The 21,069-nt window shown below is 38.1% G+C and overlaps 1 protein-coding gene across 1 annotated transcript; it reads left to right on the top strand.

Moving 5' to 3' along the window:
• Positions 1-13,452, top strand: asb5b (ankyrin repeat and SOCS box containing 5b). Its single transcript, XM_059334248.1, is given in 8 exon segments — positions 1-93; positions 95-269; positions 4,244-4,323; positions 7,114-7,221; positions 8,623-8,776; positions 9,313-9,447; positions 11,740-11,931; positions 12,022-13,452. Coding segments are annotated over 8 exon segments (1,065 nt in total). The 3' UTR covers positions 12,150-13,452.
• The last annotated feature ends 7,617 nt before the right edge of the window (positions 13,453-21,069 follow it).

Below are 21,069 nucleotides of genomic sequence, written 5' to 3'. Positions count from 1 at the left end.
ATGCGCTCTGAACACAACAACAACAAAGCCGTTCAGCCAATGGGATTCCTTCATTAGCTGGCAGCCCCGCCTCTCCCCGCTGGTCTGTGCAGCCTGGCTGGCTCTCAGTGTCAGTGGGCTTTAAACGCGTGAGCTCCGTCCCGGGAACATGCCAGAGGTTCCCTCCGCAGGTCCGCAGATGTCCCGGAAAAGATGCGCTGAGGCCGGACCGCTACCCGAGCACGTCCCGGAGAGGAAGAAGGCCTGCTGGGGCATTCTGACTAGCCAAGGTCGGTACAATGCTGCTGCTGGTGTGTGTTCAATGTTGCTGGGCTAAGACTGGTCGAGAGGGGGGTCAAACCTTAAACATATAGGCCAATCGAGTGTAAGATAAAATCAGTATTACAATTTACAGCATAAATATTATATATGATATAGACATATATCATATTTATGCTGTAAATATTATATATGTCTATGTCTATATAATATAGATTATATTATATAGACATCCTGACAAACACAAACACACACACACACACACACACACACACGTGTATATATATATATACATATATATATATATATATAGCTATCTTCCCTGACCAAAATCACTATCAAGAAAACCATGGGAAATGTCCAGATATCAGCTCTTAAATTAAACTCTTATGAGCTATTTTTGTTTTTATCATTATATTTGTCCAAACAAATGTACCTTTAGTTGTACCAGGCATTAAAATGAACAAATGCAATGAAAAAAACAAGGATGGTCTAATAATTTTTCCATGGCTGTATATAAAAGGAAGGATGAATAAATTGAGAGTTTAGGGCTGGAAATACTGATATTTTTATATTGCACCTTTTTGGTGCAGAAAACAATAAGAAAATGTTGACATGTTGATCAACATGTTGATGTTTTATAGTCCTAGGAACATTTTGTTGAGAAATCCACTACAAACCAATTACTCACATGTCACATTTAACAACACCTTTTTAATATATAATGTGTACTGAAATATTACTGTTGCATGAGACTTTTTTTCAGCCTCTGTGGCTGCTTCACTCACTCATTCACTGTAACAGCATGAATAGAAGTTGATCAAAATCCAAGTGGTGACTGGCTTGACCGGATTTTACATAGTGCTGCTGTTGTGCAGCGCTGCTCATGCTACATATCCACCAGGTTCAGCAAGAACACTAGGGACTCTCTGCTCCACTCAACTCGCCGCTTGGTGATAAAGTAGGAGATGGTCAATTCTTTCCTGGACCCTAGTGTGAAATGCACCCGATTGGATAAATTACTTGGATGAAATGTGTATTCAGTACAGATAATTCACTTTTTACGTTGTACTGATTTTTAGAGTGTTGTTTTTACTTTGGCTGGCCACTGGAGGTGAGCCCTACACACTGGTCTGAATGTGACTATCTGCCTGAGTGAGTGAGTGAGTGAGTGAGTGAGTGAGTGAGTGAGTGAGTGAGTGGACTACTTTTAGGTTTGTAGAGTGCATATACGTTCTATTGTGAAATCCACACTGACTCCATCTGCCACTGCGTTAAGTAAAGCATAATCCGCATAAACAGCTCAGTGCTTACCCAATATTCTAGTAGCGGCGGTAGTATAATGACCACTGCCGCTGATTTATTTATTTATTTTTATGAGGAGAGAGGAAAGGAGATGAGAGGAGAGGAGATGAAGAGAGGAGGGGAGAACAGATGAGAGGAGGAAAGAAGATGGCTCTGTCTTATCTCTTGAGAAAAAACTAACCAGAGTTCATGCCAGATTTTTTTTTTTGACAGACATCAGGTCTGGTAAGATTCTAGTTTGTCAGACAAATGATAAAAATTCTGGTCATACATCATTAGACTTATTATGTGTTTAATGACAAACAGGGTGACAATAGTATTTGCTCGCTTTATGCCCCTTTTGTTTATTCAGCTGGTTAATTATCCTATGTGTCCATGAGAATGTAAATATTGACGTAACTTTCATCACTTATAGTTAGCTCATGGTAGTCCGCAGCACTCTATCATTGTACTGTTACATGGATGCTAACGTTGGTCCATTTCAAGTATATTTGACATTCATTGCTAACTAAATATGAGTGTGCTGTTAATGTCACTCATTGCGATATAAATTATATCCAACGTTTATGCTGTAAAGTTTATGTTGTTGAAGCGCCAAGAATTTATGCCGGGCTGCACTATAGGATACCAATAACAATTCTCATTTATTCAACTTTGCATTGTTTATCACCGTATAGAATAACTTTGTATTGGCTAATTCATGCAGACTTTTATTTATTATAATAGCATGTCATTATTGTCTGTTTCTGTTTACTGGGATATTAGACCACCAGAAATACATAGTGGCAAATCAGAGAATCTGTGAGACACGCAAGTGACAAATGAGTGGTTTATTAATTAAGCATGGTTTTACTTGTTTGTATTAAAGGGACAAAAGCATGTTAACTACATAAAATCGCAAAGTTGCATTGACCAAACGCAGTCAGCCTAGGATTTGTGTGGTGTTTGTAAAATGCATTTGGATGCATCACTTTACTGAGAAACCAATACACATACATCTAAATATGGCTGCTGCCTCTGTAACATATACATTCAGCAGAAAACATGATAAAAATAAGCCTTTAAAATGTGTTTGTCATTAGCTAAGTCATCGCTACATTGATTAGCTACAAAGACAGACAGTTTAGTTTAGTGTAGTTATAGGGACTTAGTTAGGTTGTTCTCAACACACTGTTAACATTGCTCTGCCTGTGGTGCAAGCACTATATAGTTAGCTAGTAAGCTAGCTAGTAGTTATTAATAGTATTTTGAGTGTGTTTGTTGAGTTTAGCCAGTAAGGGGATCTTCCAGTCTGACAGTCTGTACTTAAGGACAAGCAGAATTTGTGGAGGTCCTTTATCTTTAATTTCCTTCAAAATGTCTTATATTTACCATTGGCCGGATGTGCCATGGGGAGACGGAGATATGGGTATGTTGTGAATTAGTGTGTGTGTGTGTGTTTATGTGGTGTGTAGTACTGAGGTTCAGTTATTGATGCCACAGCTGCTCACAAGCACTAAATATAACCACAGGGAGCAAAGCTGAAGGCCTGCTACAGATTCTGCTTTGAGCAGATACTCATTTCATTCAAAATGACTGGGAGCTACAACTAAGAATTACATCTAACAAGTGTATCTTTTTGTTGTAACAACACTGTGAAAAAAAATATAGTGTTTTTACGGTAAAAAAACGGCAGCTGTGGTTGCCAGAACTTTAGCGTAATAAATACGGTAAAAGGATATTAGCACTGTTGATTTTACTATTAAGATTGCCATTTTATTCCATATTTTAGCATAAAAAATAATCCATCAAAAGAAACTGTTCTGCCATATAAATGACAAGAAAATACTTAATTAATGCTGCATAAATTACAATTTTTACCCTTAAATATTACAGTATATTTTTGTAAGAGATATGTTTTTTTAGTACATTTAACAGTTAGAAAAAGTATTTTTACAAATAATGAATGCAAAAATTACAGCGATTGCATGTATATATATTACAGTATATTTCCATTGTATTTTACAGTGGAGTATTGTATTTTTTTTAAACTGTTTGGGCTGATATATACATTTACGGTGTTTCATTGTTACTGAAACTGAATTAACTCATTTATCATTTTACCGTCTTTTACTGTCATGGTTTAGCAGTTTTTCAGCAGTTTTTTTAAAATCTACAGACTTCTTTTTTACAGTGAATAATAAAGCTTCTATTTATTCAACTGAATATTTGTAAGTTTAAGATGGGGAATGGGGAATTATTTTGCGTTTGATGGTTGGTCCTGGTCCTCCATTGTGTCCTATAGAGTTCACTTCTAATGTGATGTACAATCATGGTGGATCTGTATCTTACTTGATGTATGAAAGAATGCTTGCTCTGTACAAGTCATGTCTGTATCATCTTGATAATCTTGCCATTCAGAGCCCCAGCAATTGTTGGAAAAAGTCATTTCTTGGTGTGTACCCAGAATAACTGTCCTAGTTTTTGCTGTCATTCGTCACAGTAGAATGTAGGAGAAATGCAGGCAAATGCCTGTTTTGCATAATTTGTATACTTTCTGGTCTATAATACTGTCCTTTGTGATACTAGCACAAGGAGAGCAAAGTCAGAAGTTGAGACATTGGAGAAAGAGTACTCAGTGTCTCAGTTAAATGGTAACCTTGCTACACCTTTTGACAGTTATTTCCTTATATGTGTGCAGGGTCCTGGGCAGATCGCTCCCCCCTACATGAAGCAGCCTCTCAGGGTCGACTGCTTGCCCTGCGCACTCTGCTGGTCCAGGTAATGTCCTTAAACACACACAGAGAGACACACACAGGACATTCGACAGAGATTATTATTATTATTTTTGCACTTTGCGTTTGGTACATTTGGTGTACTGGGAAAACTGCCACAGTTTTATCCAACTAACCTCTAATGGGAAAATCATCTGCTTTATACATTTATGTGGTTGAATAGAGTTATTGTCAGAATATTTGAAATTTTGTGATGCCTGGTCTACAGGTGAGACAGAATGTATAATTTTCAGAGGATGAAATACTGTATGTAAAAACTAGGGCCGGGACTCGATTAAAAAAATGTATATAAATATCTAATTAATTAGAGGCTTTGTAATTAATTAATCAAAATTAATTGCATTTTAATCGCATATAAATATTTGACCTGAGAACAGTGAGAAGTCATTTTTTTCACATGGATTTTTAGTATACCATTGAATAATGACTGAATACATAAGCTTAAGCAACAAAAATATTGTTTATTTTTGTTCAAGTCCAACAGACCAGTGCAATTTTTGCCATTAAGTGTAGCAATAGCATATTTAGAAATATAGTACATTTCATAAATTCAGGTAGCCTATAGGTAGGTTGACCTTCTGTAAACTATAATACTTAGTTTTTTTAAGTAAAACACAATCCACGTTAGCTACCACACTAGCCGCTAGCTGCTATATGTTTTGCATTGAGGTGATACTTGAGGCTCGATGTGCTGCGGTGATATGTGAATTCCTTGTTGCATAGCAACACAACCATGCTCTTATCGACGCTTCCATCCGTTGGTTTTTTGTAACAAAATGTCCCATCATCCACGGGGCCAACCAAAGCGCTCTCATCAGCTTCTTCCTTCATGTTCACTGTGGCTTGTTGTTGTCTGAACTCATGAACGCTAGTTGGTGCTCCAGTATGATCGGTCCGCCTGAAACTCATCCAGTGAGAAACGTTCCGCGGTGCAAAAATAAGTGCGATTAAAATGCGTCAATTTTTTTTTAAGCGTTAATTTTTGTGTGATTAATTGATCTTAATTAACGCGTTAAAGTCCTCATAAACCTCATAAAAACACAACATGGCTAACAACAAAAGAACCTCTAAGTGATTATCCATGTTTACAAAAGCAACACAAGTTGCATCAGTGACATACTATGCTATACTATACTATGTCATACTATGTTATAGCAGGGACACACATTATCTGACTCTATCTCCAATGATGAATATGATTTAGCTATTATGACTGATGAGGCAAGGTCGGACCAGGTCTGTTCCAGTCTGAAACAGTCAGTGGGTGCTGAGAGACAGTAGATAAAACCATACAGGTGTAATATTGAAATAGTTTGACCCAAAGGCTTCAGATCCATTCGCTATTCGTCATTTGTTATATAGACTGATTTTAAAGTTAGTATTCAGCAACAGGTAAGTAAGCCTCTGTAGGAGTTTGTTTTGAGTTTTATTTTGGATCAGGGTTGTTAGAGGGCTGTTTTGGGCTGAGCACTTGCTAGATTCACACTCTGAATTACAATCGGTGGGTCAGCTGACACGGGTGACTCCCTCTGTTGGCTGGCTTTGTGGTGAAAATCAACACTAAAAGCTAATAAGAGAAATCAAACTTAAAAAAAAAAACAGAACAAGCATTGATTTTGAAGTTAGGACTCAGCAACAAGTTTGTAAGCTTATGTGGTACTTTGTTTTAAGTTTAACTGGATCAGGGTTGTTAGTGGGCTGAGTACTTAAAGACTAGTCCAAATTGTACCACTGAAATTATTAATGATACTGTTATGAAGTAATTTGACTGTACAAGTTTAACTTTCATGGACGTTCCTGTGCAACAAAGAAACCTTCCTCTCTAGCAGAAACATGAAGGCCAGACTGAAGTTTGCCAGAGAGAATGTAGATAAAGACCAGTATTCTTTGGACAGAACAGTCTAAAATGTAATTGTTTTGACACCAGAATAGAGGACATGTTTAATAAAATAAAGAACTGAATATTACAGGAAATGTCACTTAGACAGCGGCGTAGCAGCAATGTAACTAATGTTAACTAACACTGGAAATGTAATGTTGCTGCAACGATGTTACAATATTCCAAATGAAACATCACAAACATAACGTTGCAGGGAATTACTGTGTTTTTAGGGACCTCTAGCTTAAAATCAGCTATCAGAACAACATCTGTAGAGCCACCAATGCTGGTAAAATGTTTTCTGCTTTCAAATCACTCCTAAAACCACCACCGTCTCCTACCTCCACTCTGATAACTCAAGACATGTTTGCCTCCTTCTTTACTGAGAGGTTTCTGCCATCAGTAACCACTTCTCTTAGCCTGACCAACTCTGTCTGCTGCAGCCTCTTAAGAGGGCCTTACACACCTCTTTTCTCCCACTGACCAATAAAAAAGTCTCCAAATTCCTGCTGGATTCTCTTCCAACCACCTGTCTACTGGACCCGATACTATCCAACCTCCTACAAATGTTTTCTTCTGCAATAAATCCTGCAGTTACACATATCATAAACTCTTCACGTGTGTTCCCCACCGCATTCAAGCAAGCACGGGTCACTCAACCTGGCCCAGGTGATTATGTTTGTTTGTTGTCAGTGGTGGATTTTTTAGCAGAAAAGATATCTGAAGTCTGGGAATCTAGGAACTGTGCCAATACTCATTCACTGTCATTTACTCAAAATTTATTCGAATCGGAAAGACTGACTCAACAAGTCAAATAGAAGTACTGATTCTAAAAAAAAAAAGCAGTGTGCTTCCTAAACAACTGAAGTCATACTGCTGTGTGCTTTGACTTTTCAGGGCTACCACGCCAACATTGTCACCATCGATCATGTGACCCCTCTCCATGAAGCCTGCCTGTCAGGACATGTAGCCTGTGTCAGAGCATTGATAAATGCTGGAGCCAATGTAAGTATTCTTTTTATCTTTACTATGATTTAATGTTCAGCATGTGTCCGCCTTCAAAAACATTAACATGAAAATCTACAATCTACAATCTACAATCTACAATCTACAATGTCATTTAGCAGACGCTTTTATCCAAAGCGACGTACATTTGAGAGATCATACAACACAAGCAAGGACGAAGTCAAGAAACAACACAAAAATAAGCAAGAATAAGTGGCATGTACTAAGTTGAGTCATGTTAGGATGTAATTGCTTCAATTCAATTCAATTCAAACAACTTTATTAATCCCACAAGGGGCAATTCATTTAGAGCAGCAGGTTGTCGTGGTTCATATGGCCCACATGGCCCACAACAAATAGTATATAGTATAATAGTCAGTACATAAAAAGTCGACACAACACACATCAGACAACATGGAGCTTAGAATGGACACATTATAAAAGCCTGTGATAGCCTACTGCAGCCATTCTCAACCTTGGGGTCCTGACCCCAATTAGGGTCGCAAGATGATTTCTGGAGGTCGCCAAATCATTTTGGAGGTCAGCTAATTTTTTTCATTTTTGTGTACTTTTTTGGTCATTTTGTGTCTTTTTTGGTCATTTTGTGTCTTTTTTTGGTCGTTTTGTGGTCAATTTGTGTCTTTTTTGGTCATTTTGTTTCCTTTTTTGGTCCTTTTGTGTCTTTTTTTGGTCATTTTGTTTCTTTTTTGGGCCGTTTTGTGTCTTTTTTTGGACATTTTGTGTCTTTTTGGTAAATTTTTGACCATTTTGTGTCACTTTGTGGTCAATTTGATTCTTTTTTGCGTAATTTTGTGTCTTTTCTGACAAATCCCAAAGTAGCAAGTTCTTACTTTCCAAGGAGTCTCTGGGTTGAAGCTGACTGTTACACACTCAGGAGGTCAGAATGGACCTTTAAACTTATAGCAAAGGACTTAGATTAAAAATAACAGTAAAATATTTTAAAAAATATGTAAATGCAAAGACAGAGAGATGTTTAAGTTGTTGTCTGCTTCATTATTTTTCCAAAATTCGTCGTATCAACTGAGTTTGTATGATCTGAACTGTGAGATTCTGTTTAGTGAGCGGGGGTCGCGGACAACATGCATGTTAAATTGGGGGTCGCGACTCAAAAAGGTTGAGAACTCCTGGCCTACTGCATACAGATTATTTATAAGCCACATTGCTTCAAGACTTTAAGAAATAAGGAAAACATAAAAATAAATAAATAAATAAAAACCCAATGAAGAATTTAAAAGTCTTAGTGCAAGGGGGTCGAATGATTTGGAGAAGCGATTTGTTTTACACCTAGAAAGGGCAGAACGGCTCCCTGAGGGTAACAGGGTTTGTAGTTTGTAGATATAGTGACAGCTTTGTTTTACCCACATCTGTGTGTGTGTCTAGGTGAATGCTGCTACTATTGATGGTGTCACTCCTCTGTACAACTGTTGTGCTTCCGGGAGTGTCGGTTGTATGGAACTGCTGCTGGAGAATGGAGCACACACACACACAACGCATACACATTTCCCCTCAGCTCTGCACGAAGCCTGCAAGAGAGGTAACTACACAGAGCACTCTGTACTTGTATGCAGTCTATGATGTTACAGTGTCCATATGTATCTAGGGGTCATTTGTAGTCGTAGTTGGATTTATCTATTTGTTCAGACATCCATTTGTAATGCATTATATCATAAGATTAAGATTTAAGATTAAGATTAAGATTAATTCCTTTATTAATCCCACAATGGGGAAATTCAACCCCTGCATTTAACCCATCCTTTTTTACACACAAGTGAACACACCATGCAAGGAGCAGTGGGCAGCACATTTCTGTGCCCGGGGAGCTGTGGAGGGGGGTTAGGTGCCTTGCTCAAGGGCACTTCAGTCCTTGACCTGTCAGTACCGGGATTCGAACCGGCGACTCTCTCCTAGCCCGATTCCTAACCTCTTGGCCATGGACTGCCCAAAAAAAATTGGATAAAAATCCAATCACCAGATTTTGTGGAATTTAGCTTAATTTGAACATCTCAAGGTTTTTCCTTTCCTGTGTGTGTGTGTGTGTGTGTGTGTGTGTGTGTGTGTGCGTGCGTGCAGGTAATAGCCAGTGTGTGGAGTCGCTGCTGTCTCATGGAGCAGATCCAGACTATGAAGTGTCTCATCTGGGCTCTCCTCTCTACATGAGCTGTCTACACCGACACACAGCCTGTTCAAGGATTCTGCTGCATGAAGGTGTGTCTTGTTTACTGCAACGTTGTGCCATCCAACAGGTTCCCAAAGTTTTATTTGATTACTTGAGCCAAAAAGATTTGCAAAGTGGGTTGTCTAGCAACTAGCAACCCTTTCACATGAAAGGGGACGTTGACTCGGTCAAAACCTAATATAAGCCTGCTAATGTGCTTTATTGTAGCCAAAATGTTACAGGTATGGCCAGCTTCCAGTACATTATATGTTCATATGTAGCAGTGGCGGACTCAGACTGTTAGAAGGGCAGGGGCGAAAAAATAAAAAGGGCACATTCTGCACAACATGGGGCCCTACCAGCACGCAGAAAGCTATGATGCATCATGTATGATGAAATATTAGCATTAAGTTAAAAGGAGATCCAGATCAAAGTAATTAATGATATGGTACTGACAATTAAAAGTATCGAACCAAACCATCTAGGGGGGTCCAGGGGCATGCCAACCTGGGAGAAAATTTTTAATTTTTAAGTAAAATGCATCTATTTTGTGCACTTTGAGAGCTAAATGAGAGCAAACATCTCACATAACATTCACAGTTGGGTGATACCATATTATAGAATCTCTAGAGGGCACATCATCATAATTTATTTTATAAAGGGGCACCCTAGAGGGCAATAAATACGTTTTTTCATGTATAAAGGGTGGCCAATAAGGCACTTTCTCTCATTTTCATCACTTTAGAGGGCACTTTCGCACGCTTTTTCAACCACAGAGGCACCAAACAGGAAAAAGCGCACTAGAAGGGAACTCATTAAGGCACCCTATCGAATTTTCTTGCACTAGAGGGCACATCATCATAATTTATTATATGAAGGGGCACCCTAGAGGGCACCAAATCATTTTTTGCACGTGTAAACGGCAGCCAATAAGGCACTTCCTCTCGTTTTCACCACTCTAGAGGGCACTTTAGCGTGCTTTTTCAATCATGGAGGCATGAGGGGGGGCGGTCCCCCCCACGAGTCCGCCACTGATCTGTAGTGGTCCCGGTTATAATTGTTAATAAAGTATCAAATCACATGACCTGCTGACGATAGGTTTCAGACACATAATTAAGGGATGCTCTAATTTAACGATGTTAACAATCTAACCAATTTGATGTTCTGGATTACTCATAATTACTTTGATCTCTGAGGCAAAAATATAATCCCTTAAAATGAAGCAATGTTTATTTATGAACCCTAGTCCCAGGTAGTACAGGCAGCAGCGTGGACATTTATCCTTGCTGGGGTTGCCTCAGTTGAAGATTTTTAGAAGAAGAAAGAATGCAATGTTTAAACAAAAACATGTTGTTTTTTTATACGTCTCCTTGCCAGCAGCAGTCGTAGCCAGAGGCACTATGTAGTATTCTGTCTGATATCTCAGCAGCATCTTGATGGAATTTCTTTAAATTTGAGACTCAAAGATAAATTGATTCGATTTGGTAGGTCAAAGGTCGTGGTCGTGGTCGTTGTGACCTTGCAACATTTTTACCCATAACTCAAGAATTCATGTATACATCTTATGACTTATAATTTCACACACATGTCTAATAGGATAAATAGTGAAGTGATGACATTTTATATACAAACGGTCAACTTCTGCTTAAACACTTTTATGGCCATGACTCATCTCCACAACTCAGGGATAGAAGTAATTTGGTTGGATACTGAATTAGTGAAACCAATCTTGCGTGTCCACTTACAGACTGATGATTGTACAGATCTTAGCTAGTGGGAGCATCCATGTTATACAACTTGTAGCTTCTTTGAGGCTAATGGCAGTAATTCAAGTTTCTTTCTCATACCTGTAATTAACCTGTGACCCCTAAGGATTATCTCTAGGCCCCTTTTTACTCTGAAACTTTGTGAAGTATGTATGCTGCCACTGTGTCAATAAACGTAATATGGGCATACTACGTGCCTGATTTATTTATTTACGTTGGTTAGAATCATTAACGTGACGTCAGCCTTTAATTGCTAGCTGCGGCTAATGGCTAATAATAACACGGCCAACATTAATGCGTGCCACCGGCTACGATAACATCAGTAATAGGGAAGTGTGAAACGAAAGGACGGGGGAGGGGTATCGATACTTTTGAAAATGAGTATCGTATCCGGATACAACGTTTTAGTATTGATACTTTTTTGAGTATCGATACTTTTGACAACCCTAGGCAGTATAGTTCTATTCTGTCTACACTATGACTTAAGCTAATATTTATTTTCTCCTCTCCTCTCCTCTCTTCTCCTCTCCTCTCCTCTCCTCTCCTCTCCTCTCCTCTCCTCTGTGTCTTTTCTAGGAGCCAATGTTAATGCAGGCAGAGGAGCTGACAGTCCTCTGCATGCCACTGTTAGACAGGATAGTGTGGATCAGGTGTCAGTGTTGCTGGACTATGGAGCTGATGTCAACATCAGAGACAGTAATAATCAGCGGCCTGTGGAGCTAGCTCCTGCTGGTGGCAAGACAAAACAACTCTTACTGACATTTGAAGGTACAGCTGTATCTTTAACTACAGTGATTCTCAACACTGATGCATGGAACCATCCAAAATTCAAGCTGAAATCATTCTGTCTCTCTCTAGTTTCTCCGAGGAGTCTCAGCCAGTTGTGTCGTCTCCAGATCAGGAACTTGATTGGTCGATCCAGACTGAAGCTACTGCCCCTCCTTCCTCTTCCTTCCCTGCTGACTCACTATTTGGAGCACACATAGAATGACGAGCACACATGCAGCATGACAGCAAAAAACAACTAAAATGTGCATGCAGTTCTGTTCAATGATGGGCCAAGCCACTTAGGCCGCGTTCAGACTGCCAGGCAAAATCCGATTTTTAGCCCATCCAGATTGGAACTGGATGGCTCTTTTGAAGTCTGACAGTCACAAATCACATGAAATCCGATTTTTGCGAACCGGATCGAAACCACCTTCGGGAGGTAGTTTCAGATCGCATTTGGACAGATGCGTCTCAGTCTGAACCGCTCCAACCACTCAGATTGGTTTTGACTGTCCGTGACGTCACTCTACGCTGCATGCGTAGCGCCGGCAGCGCGGAGATGAGGTGTCCACCGGCAGCCGCGCCCGACTCATGCGGGCCCGACGGGGGCGTCCATCCGCCCGGTTTCTCCCCTGGTGCGTCTGAGATGTTCTGTACCTCTAATGGACAGTGATAAGGCCAATATACTGAGGTGACATGCCTCCCTCATGTTTGTTGTTGTTGTCGCAATTATATGACGTCTGACGCGGTGACGACGTCAGACGATCTGACGCCGTTACTATGGCAACCTGTCAGCTCAGTCAATAATGTGGCCCAGTCTGAACAGAGCCATATCCGATTTGGACACTTGCTAAAAATAGTGTGGACAGTCAGCCCTAAAAATCTGATTTGAGTAGGAATCTGATTTGAATCAGATTCACCTGCAGTCTGAACGCGGCCTTATTAACCACATCTGATTTGATTGGTTATTTAGTTAGCTTGGCAACTACTACTTTATTACTAGGGCCGGGACTCGATTAAAAACAAATATATAATTAATTAGAGGCTTTGTAATGAATTAATCGAAATTAATCGCATTTTAATCACATATTAATATTTGACCTGAGAACAGTGAGAAGTAATTTTTTTCACGTGGATTTTTAGTATACCATTGAATAATGACTGAATACATAAGCTTAAGCAACAAAAATACTGTTTATTTTTGTTCAAGTCCAACAGACCAGTGCAATTTTTGCCATTAAGTGTAGCAATAGCATATTTAGAAATATAGTACATTTCATAAATTCAGGTAGCCTATATGTGGGTAGACCTTCTGTAAACTATAATACTTTGGTTTTCTCTTATCGACGCTTCCATCCGTTGGTTTTTGTAACAAAATGTCCCATCATTCACGGGGCCAACCAAAGCGATCTCATCAGCTTCTTCCTTCATGTTCACTGTGGTTTCTTGTACTGAACTCATGAACGCTAGTTGGTGCTCCAGTATAATCGGTCCGCCTGAAACTCATCCAGTGAGAAACGTTCCGCGGTGCAAAAATAAGTGTGATTAAAATGCGTCAATTTTTTTAACACGTTCATTTTTGTGTGATTAATTCATCTTAAAGGAACACTCCACCATTTTTCACATATTAAAACATGTTATTCGGTCAAGTAAGACGAGTTGATACAGACCTCTTGCGTCTCAATGCGTGCACTCAATCGCCCTGGCGTGCGGCGCCACTTGGCTAGCACTTAGCTTAGCCCCGTTCATTCATTAGGATCCAAACAGATGGACAGTTAGAAGCGACCAAACTCCTCCACGTTTTCCCTATTTAAATACAGCTACACGAGTAGTTAAACGACCAAGTATGGCGACACAAAATAAAACGTGGCGCTTTTCTTTTCTTTTCTTTTCTCGGCGCAGTAATATCATCACTCCTGAAAAATCTTCTCCCCTCAGGAGTGATGATATTACTGCGCCGAGTCGAAGTGCTCCCAAGTGCTATTCCGCCATACATTATAGTTATCCTTTTTATCCGCTTAGAAAAGCGCCACGTTTTATTTTGTGTCGCCATACTTGGTCGTTTAACTACTCGTGTAGCTGTATTTAAATAGGGAAAACGTGGAGGAGTTTGGTCGCTTCTAACTGTCCATCTGTTTGGATCCTAATGAATGAACGGGGCTAAGCTAAGTGCTAGCCAAGTGGCGCCGCACGCCAGGGCGATTGAGTGCACGCATTGAGACGCAAGAGGTCTGTATCAACTCGTCTTACTTGACCGAATAACATGTTTTAATATGAAAAAACGGTGGAGTGTTCCTTTAAGTAATGCGTTAAAGTCCCGGCCCTAATTATTACATCAAAATACACTGAAGATCTACACTGCCGTGCACTGGACTATGATACATAGTGCGTTGCATTTGTGCCACAATCTCCATTTATTGTAAATGTTTCTTCAGTAGGACTTGACAGATGATTATTTGACTGATAGTGACAGCTGATCCAGACTATCCAACTCATTTTGTCTGTATAATATAATGACAATGTAATTTTGTAAATATTGGAATTTATTTTTCATTGGCAAGCACTTGCCTTCATGTGTGCATGTATAGTTAAATACCAATAAATGATCCATAACATGACCTTACTGCTGTCCAGCAGTCTCACAGCACTGAGCTGTATATAGTGGCAGTAAACGGTTTAACTGATGACTCTCACTCTCTGTCATCGCGCTCTTTGCATGTTGTGTCAACATTGTCAAAAGGTCATTCATCAAGGTTTCGTTATGTAAATTATCATTTGTGGTTGACTTCATACTTAAACACACATTTAGCATAATGTCTAGCAAGATTCTTAGTCATGTGGTCTGAGAGGTAGCCAACATTTTTTTTGTTCTGCTGTGGTGATTGACAGTGTATTTCCTGAAGCCTTTTGTTGAGGGATTGGCGTCACAATGAATTACATCTGAGAGGTGTTGCTGTGAGGTCTGAGGTCGTTCTAAAATTATCTGTATACACGATAATCTAACTCCCTCTATGCAGTCTTCAGCTTGTGTTAAAACTGACACTCTACTATCACTTATCCTCTGTAAATGCTTTGTTTTTAATATCATTCCGGTGATTATTTTACATTAATTTCTGTGTATATTCCCATTGTAAATCAAATCAAATCAAAATGACTTTATTTATCCCCGAGGGTAAATTCAATTAGTCTGGTAGAATCTCTGTTAGAATGAGACAGCCTGATTGCTGTAGGAGAGAAGGATCTTTTGAATCTCTCCGTCCTGCAACAGAGAGAGAGAGGAGCCGTCCACTGCTGTCTATTTGGTTCATAAAGGTTTTGTGTAGAGGATGATCCCTTTGTCATTACCTGTTTGCTTTGTCATTACCTGTTTGCTTTTTCCTTTCATCGATGGAAATCACTGAAGAGTTTTATATCTGCATTAGTGTATGACTTGGGTTGTTACAACAATGAGCTGTACCATTATAATAATTGAGCTGCATGTCATGGAAGAGAGTAGTTTGACAAACCAGACAGACCTCTTGTATTTCTTTCCACACCCAGTAAATCTGCTTTAATATCCCGGACAGCATTCTTGTTTGTGTGATGTGAGCTAATAGGCGCTATAAGCGTGTGGCTCTCTGCTCGACAGAACTAAACTACAGGGGGCGACTAGCTGGAGCTGTGTCAGTTGTGGTGATCAGAGACAAACTGTCAAGAAGGGGACAGAGACAAGAACCACATTCACAGAAAGGAAATAAACATTTTTGATTACTTTGTCTCTCTTTTACTGCCATTTGTCTGTCTTTTGAAACATTGCGACGGGAAAGTTTTGCTGGGACATTCAATTTGGTCTTTACAGATATACATGAAAATATAAGATGTCTTTACACTGTAAAAAAAGTCTGTAGATTTTACAGTGAAAAACTGTTAAGCCATGACAGTTAAAGACTGTAAAATGATAAATGGGTTAATTCAGTTTCAGTAACAATGGAACACCGTAAATGTATATATCAGCCAAAACGGTATTTTTTACATTTTCTTTTTGAAAAATACATTCCTGTAAAATACACTGGCACCATGTTTGTAACCAAAATATACTGTAATATATACAAGCCATCACTGTAATTTTTGCATTTATTTTTTGTAAAAATACTCTTTCTCAATGTTAAATGTAATAAACACCATATCCCTTACAAAAATACACTAATATTTAATGGTAAAAATGTAATCTAATCAAATTTATGCAGCATTTATAAAGTATTTTCTTGTCAATTATATGGCAGAACAAAGTTTCTTTCGATGGAAAAACTTTATTTTTTACCGTAAAATATGGAATAAAATGGTGATCTTAACTGTGAAATCAAAAGTGCTAATATAATTTTACTGTAATATTAGAAAAAGTTGAAAAGTATTTTTTACGGTAAAGTTCTGGCAACCACAGCTGCTGTTTTTTTTAACCGTAAAAACAAAAGGGTTTTATTTACAGTGTATTAAGAAAATAGAATCCTGTTCTGATGATAAAAAAGCTAAAGTTTGTATGCTGAGGTCGGCAGTTAAACCACTGAACAGTGCAATATCTACTAATATATGTCACACCGTGGTGAGGTCTTGGGTTTTTTATGTTTGGTCTTGTCACTGCTTTTATTTTGAAAAGTAACTCTCCTCTCGTTTCAGATCACCTGCCCCTCCCTGTGTGTGTCACCTTCCTGAGTGTCTCCCCTAATTACCAATTGTGTTCACCTGGTGCTCCCTCCCTCATGTGTTAAATAGTCTGTGTCTCCCTTGTCCTGTGCCAGTGTGTCGTTTTTCGTCTCGCCAGCATTTCCACAGTTCTTGTCATCGCCACAGTCATCTGCCTTGCTTCGTTTTCAAGTTGTTCTCCTCGTAAGAGTGATTTTCTTTTGTAAATTTTCACAGCTTAGCTGCTCCCTTATGCTGGGCTTACACCAAACGATTTTCCCAGTCCCAGACTAAAAACTAAAAGTCTTTAGTAAATCTAGGAGTCTTACTGGAGTCACAGCGCGCTCCCGTCATCCCGATCGTTAAGTGTAAGGTAGTAATCTGCGCTGTTTCATATCAGTCTTTTCCTAGTCTTTGGTTTGCGATCATATCAAACGTGTTTGATATTATCGCAAGTCGCAGTGACGGAACACAATCAACAACCAATAGATGAGCAGACCGGCCAGTAAAACCACTTCGACAGGAAAAAGTTACATCACAATAATGTTAGTAAGCTCAAGCCTAAATACAAATATAGAGATGTAATATATTTACGGCCACAAGCGGGATTTTGGGGGCGCTGTTTAGTAGTAGTAATAGTAAGCAGACCCAGTTAAAATGTATAAATAAATGTATACATAAATAAGTAATAAATAATTGATGATGAATGTGTGATTAACTAAATGAAAGTTGATAGAGCTGATAAGTATAATTATTCAATTAAACAAATAATTAAATAGGACATAAATGTATATCATGAATTCTTTTCTACAGTTTCCTTTCCTTTATTCTTCCTTATATCTATTTTACTGTAAAATAGTCACTTTTCATGTCAGAAAAACAGAAACCCCTTTTCAGCTTTGTGAGGGGGCATTTTGTGGCGTCTTCTCCTCTTCTTTTTGTTGTTTTTTTTTCCAACACAAACCACTGCACACACAAAAATTGCATGGTAGGTAAAAAATGCTAAAGGAAATCTAGTTGTAGTCTTGTAAATAGTGATCCTGCAAGATTCACAGTCTTTGTAGAATCTCAGTCTGAGACTAGGCTGGGACTAAAAACTCTCAACAGTTGTCTTTAGATGTGAGCAGGTGTGAGCTGATAGTTTTGCAGGAGTCTTTCCAAATCTTTTCAAAGTCTTCTGGTGTATAGGTAGCATTAGTTTGTCCCTTTTTCCCCCTTTCCCTTGTCTAGTTATTTGTCCATTACCCCATAGGATAGTTTGCCCTGAGTTTCAGGATAGTCGGGTGTTTTTTGTTTTTCCCTCTTTGTAGGGATTATTATTGTTAGGTCCTTCAGACTGTTAATGTTCATAGCCCTTTTGTTTCCTCTGTTCGGGGAGTTCCTCTTGCTGACTAAGTACCATAATAAAGTGCTTTTGACATACTCTATCTCTGCGTCTGAGTCCTGCTTCGAGCCCGGCCTGACAATATATACTAATACTAATATAATATACTTACTGATGCCTTCCTATAGAATGGTTGCATGCACACAATAATATGGTAACTGCACTGTAACAAATTTCTGTAAGAAAACAGCCAAATTGTGACAGTAACATACTGTTTTCCATTAAAAAGGTATTATACTGTAGAAAACAATGCATTCTGGGCAATATTTGTAGGAAGCTTGCCGTTTCCCATAAAATATATGATATATATAAGTGATATTTTATTCTCTTCTTGTATATTTTTTTTAATGGCTGTATTTTACTAACTCATTCAGTATATGGTATATTAAAATTACTGAAGCTACTGTGAAGACAGCGCTTAATTCGTAGTAATTGGCTTGCAGACAGTAATATGCTCTATTTACAAAAATGACTGCATTGTATACTGCAACAATATTGCAACTATAGCTTCAGCACTATACCGTTTACTGTTTTAGTCTACTGTAAAAATGAATTAAATGCAGGACTTTACTTTAATTCGGTATGTGGGTTTTATCATAGTACCATAGTGTAAAGTAGATAACAGTAAGGGAACTTTAAAATTAACAGTAGAATGCTGGCAACCCTGCTGCCAGTATTTTACAAATGTCAAGTCAAGGAGATACAGGATTGTACTGTAATTCAGTATGTGGTTTTATCACAGTAACATGCTGTAAAGTCAATAACAGTAGAGGAACTGTAAAATTAACAGTAGAATGCTGGCAACCCTGCTGCCAGTATTTTACTGTTAATGTAATTAATTGTTTGCAGTGTGGAAATAAGCAGGTAATGGTAATAATGTGATTTGATGCATTTACATGTACTTAAGTAATGCGATAACTGAAGAAGTATGTGACGTAAAACCCTTTTTTCAGAACTTCCTGTCAAAACATGGTGTCAACAGCATCATGGCGTCTCAGCTGCTCTCTCTCCTCCCCAAAGCCCACATCCATCCCACTGCCCTCGCTACATGACAATTGTCTGTGACCCAAAAGGTCTTCCAGGACATCGAAAAACAGTCACTTCACAGGCCATCTTATCTGTTTGACGCTCCATTTGAAACAGGTCTCTGCCATTTTTGAAGAAAACTCTTCATTTCAGTACTTACGTCCATGTATAAGATGAAGGATGTTAAGAATTTTTTTTAAATGTTTTTACACATGCTTAGATGTAATAGAACCTGATTAACTGTTTATCCACTTTGAAGTATACTGGTTTATGCTATTTACATGAGCACTCGAATAATCTGGTAACTTCAGAAATCAGATAATGATCAGTTTATTTCTACTCCACTACACCTCATAGGCAAATATTATATATATATATATATATATATATATATATATATATATATATATATATATTACTGCACTACATATGTGAAGGTTTTGGTTACTTTTCAGATTACAATTTTCCATCCCCTTCTCTTGAGGAGGAATCATGTATCTCAATATGTGTTGATTTTGAAAGCTTATGATGTGAAAAGTTTGCTTTTTAGAGATACGTTGTCCTGACAGGACGATCTTATGGAATATGATGCAGATATATATATATATATATATATATATATATATATATATATATATATATATATATATATATATTGCTGCAGATTAAACTACCAATAATAATATAAAGGAGTTAAAACGAGCACAACCTTCAACATGTACAGCCTGCAACATACACATTAAGTCAGCAGTCATATTAATCCAAAAACATCAGAGATAAACACTGACAGGAACCATTTTACTGCACTATCAATACCTTTACTTCAAGTACATTAAATTCATTTTGCTGATTATACTTCCACTTCCACTCTTTCTTCCAGTATGGTAGCAGTAGGCTACTTTCATTTCAGGAAAAAATCTGAATACTTCTTCCACCACTGATAGCTTTAAGAAATACTTTTATATCTTGGATCATTTAAACTCACAAAAATAAAAAAAAACTTAACAGCATGGGCAACAAGACACCTGTGGTGTAAAAAAAAAAGCCTATTTTTATGTATTTAAATGAAGATAAAATATGTAACGAAAGCTATGTGCTTATAGTCAAGGAGTAGCTTGACTATGACTTGACTTACCCATGACAGTGACAAAAGGAATGACATAGTGGTCACCAAATTAGATTTTATTTTAAATATACAATGCCGAAATGGTATCCCTCTGTGTAGGGATGACCAACACAAGCAGTGTGCTGCAACAGAGTGCAAAAAATAAACAAACAAACCTTTAAAAAAAACACAAAAAAACAGACCTTATAAGATGGTCAAACACTTTACTTCAATCAAGTGAGCCGTCATTCGCTTCTCCGTATATAATGTAGTGCGCCTGTATTGTGATATTTATGGTAAATTCATTGAAACTTCACAGAGCGAGCTGACATGAAGGGTAAACACTTTACTGTCATTCTTCATCACTTTTTTCAGTATAAAAACTCTTACCTGCAGAGAGGAGATGAACTATTAACTTGACATGAACACACCACGTGAAATAATCAAATTGCGTCGAGCCGAAAATGTATTTGTTGTGTAAATAATGAAATAAGATTAATTGCATGGTATTCACAGACCTGTTCACTGTGGATTTTTTAAATAAAACAACGTTGGATATAGACTGTACAGTACAAATGTAACATTATATTGAAAATTAATTAAAAATTAACTGTCTGTTTCCAGTCACTAATTCCACTTCATGTACATTCTGGAGGACCTCAGGTATCCTCTCACAAACTTACAGAACGTTTCACTGTGGAAATTCATAATAAAATGCACTTGGATATTTACAGTACAGTAAATATTCAAGTGCATTTTATTCTGATATTCCAAAGTGAGAAGATACCTGAGGTCCTGTAGAATCAGGATGAACTGTGAAGAGGTTTAAACTTCATTGGACATTACTATTTTATTTCCTATAATTGTAAGCCAGTGTGAGTCAGATTCTGGTTTTAAATTAACTCCAAAGTCTCTAATACAATGGCCGAAATAAAACTCTTCATGGCTTCTTCTGCACATGGCA

The sequence above is a fragment of the Centropristis striata genome, chromosome 1 (genome assembly GCF_030273125.1).
Source record: "Centropristis striata isolate RG_2023a ecotype Rhode Island chromosome 1, C.striata_1.0, whole genome shotgun sequence".
Taxonomy (NCBI): domain Eukaryota; kingdom Metazoa; phylum Chordata; class Actinopteri; order Perciformes; family Serranidae; genus Centropristis; species Centropristis striata.
Note: the sequence above shows the minus strand (reverse complement) of the source record. Positions and strands in the feature narration are given on the sequence as shown.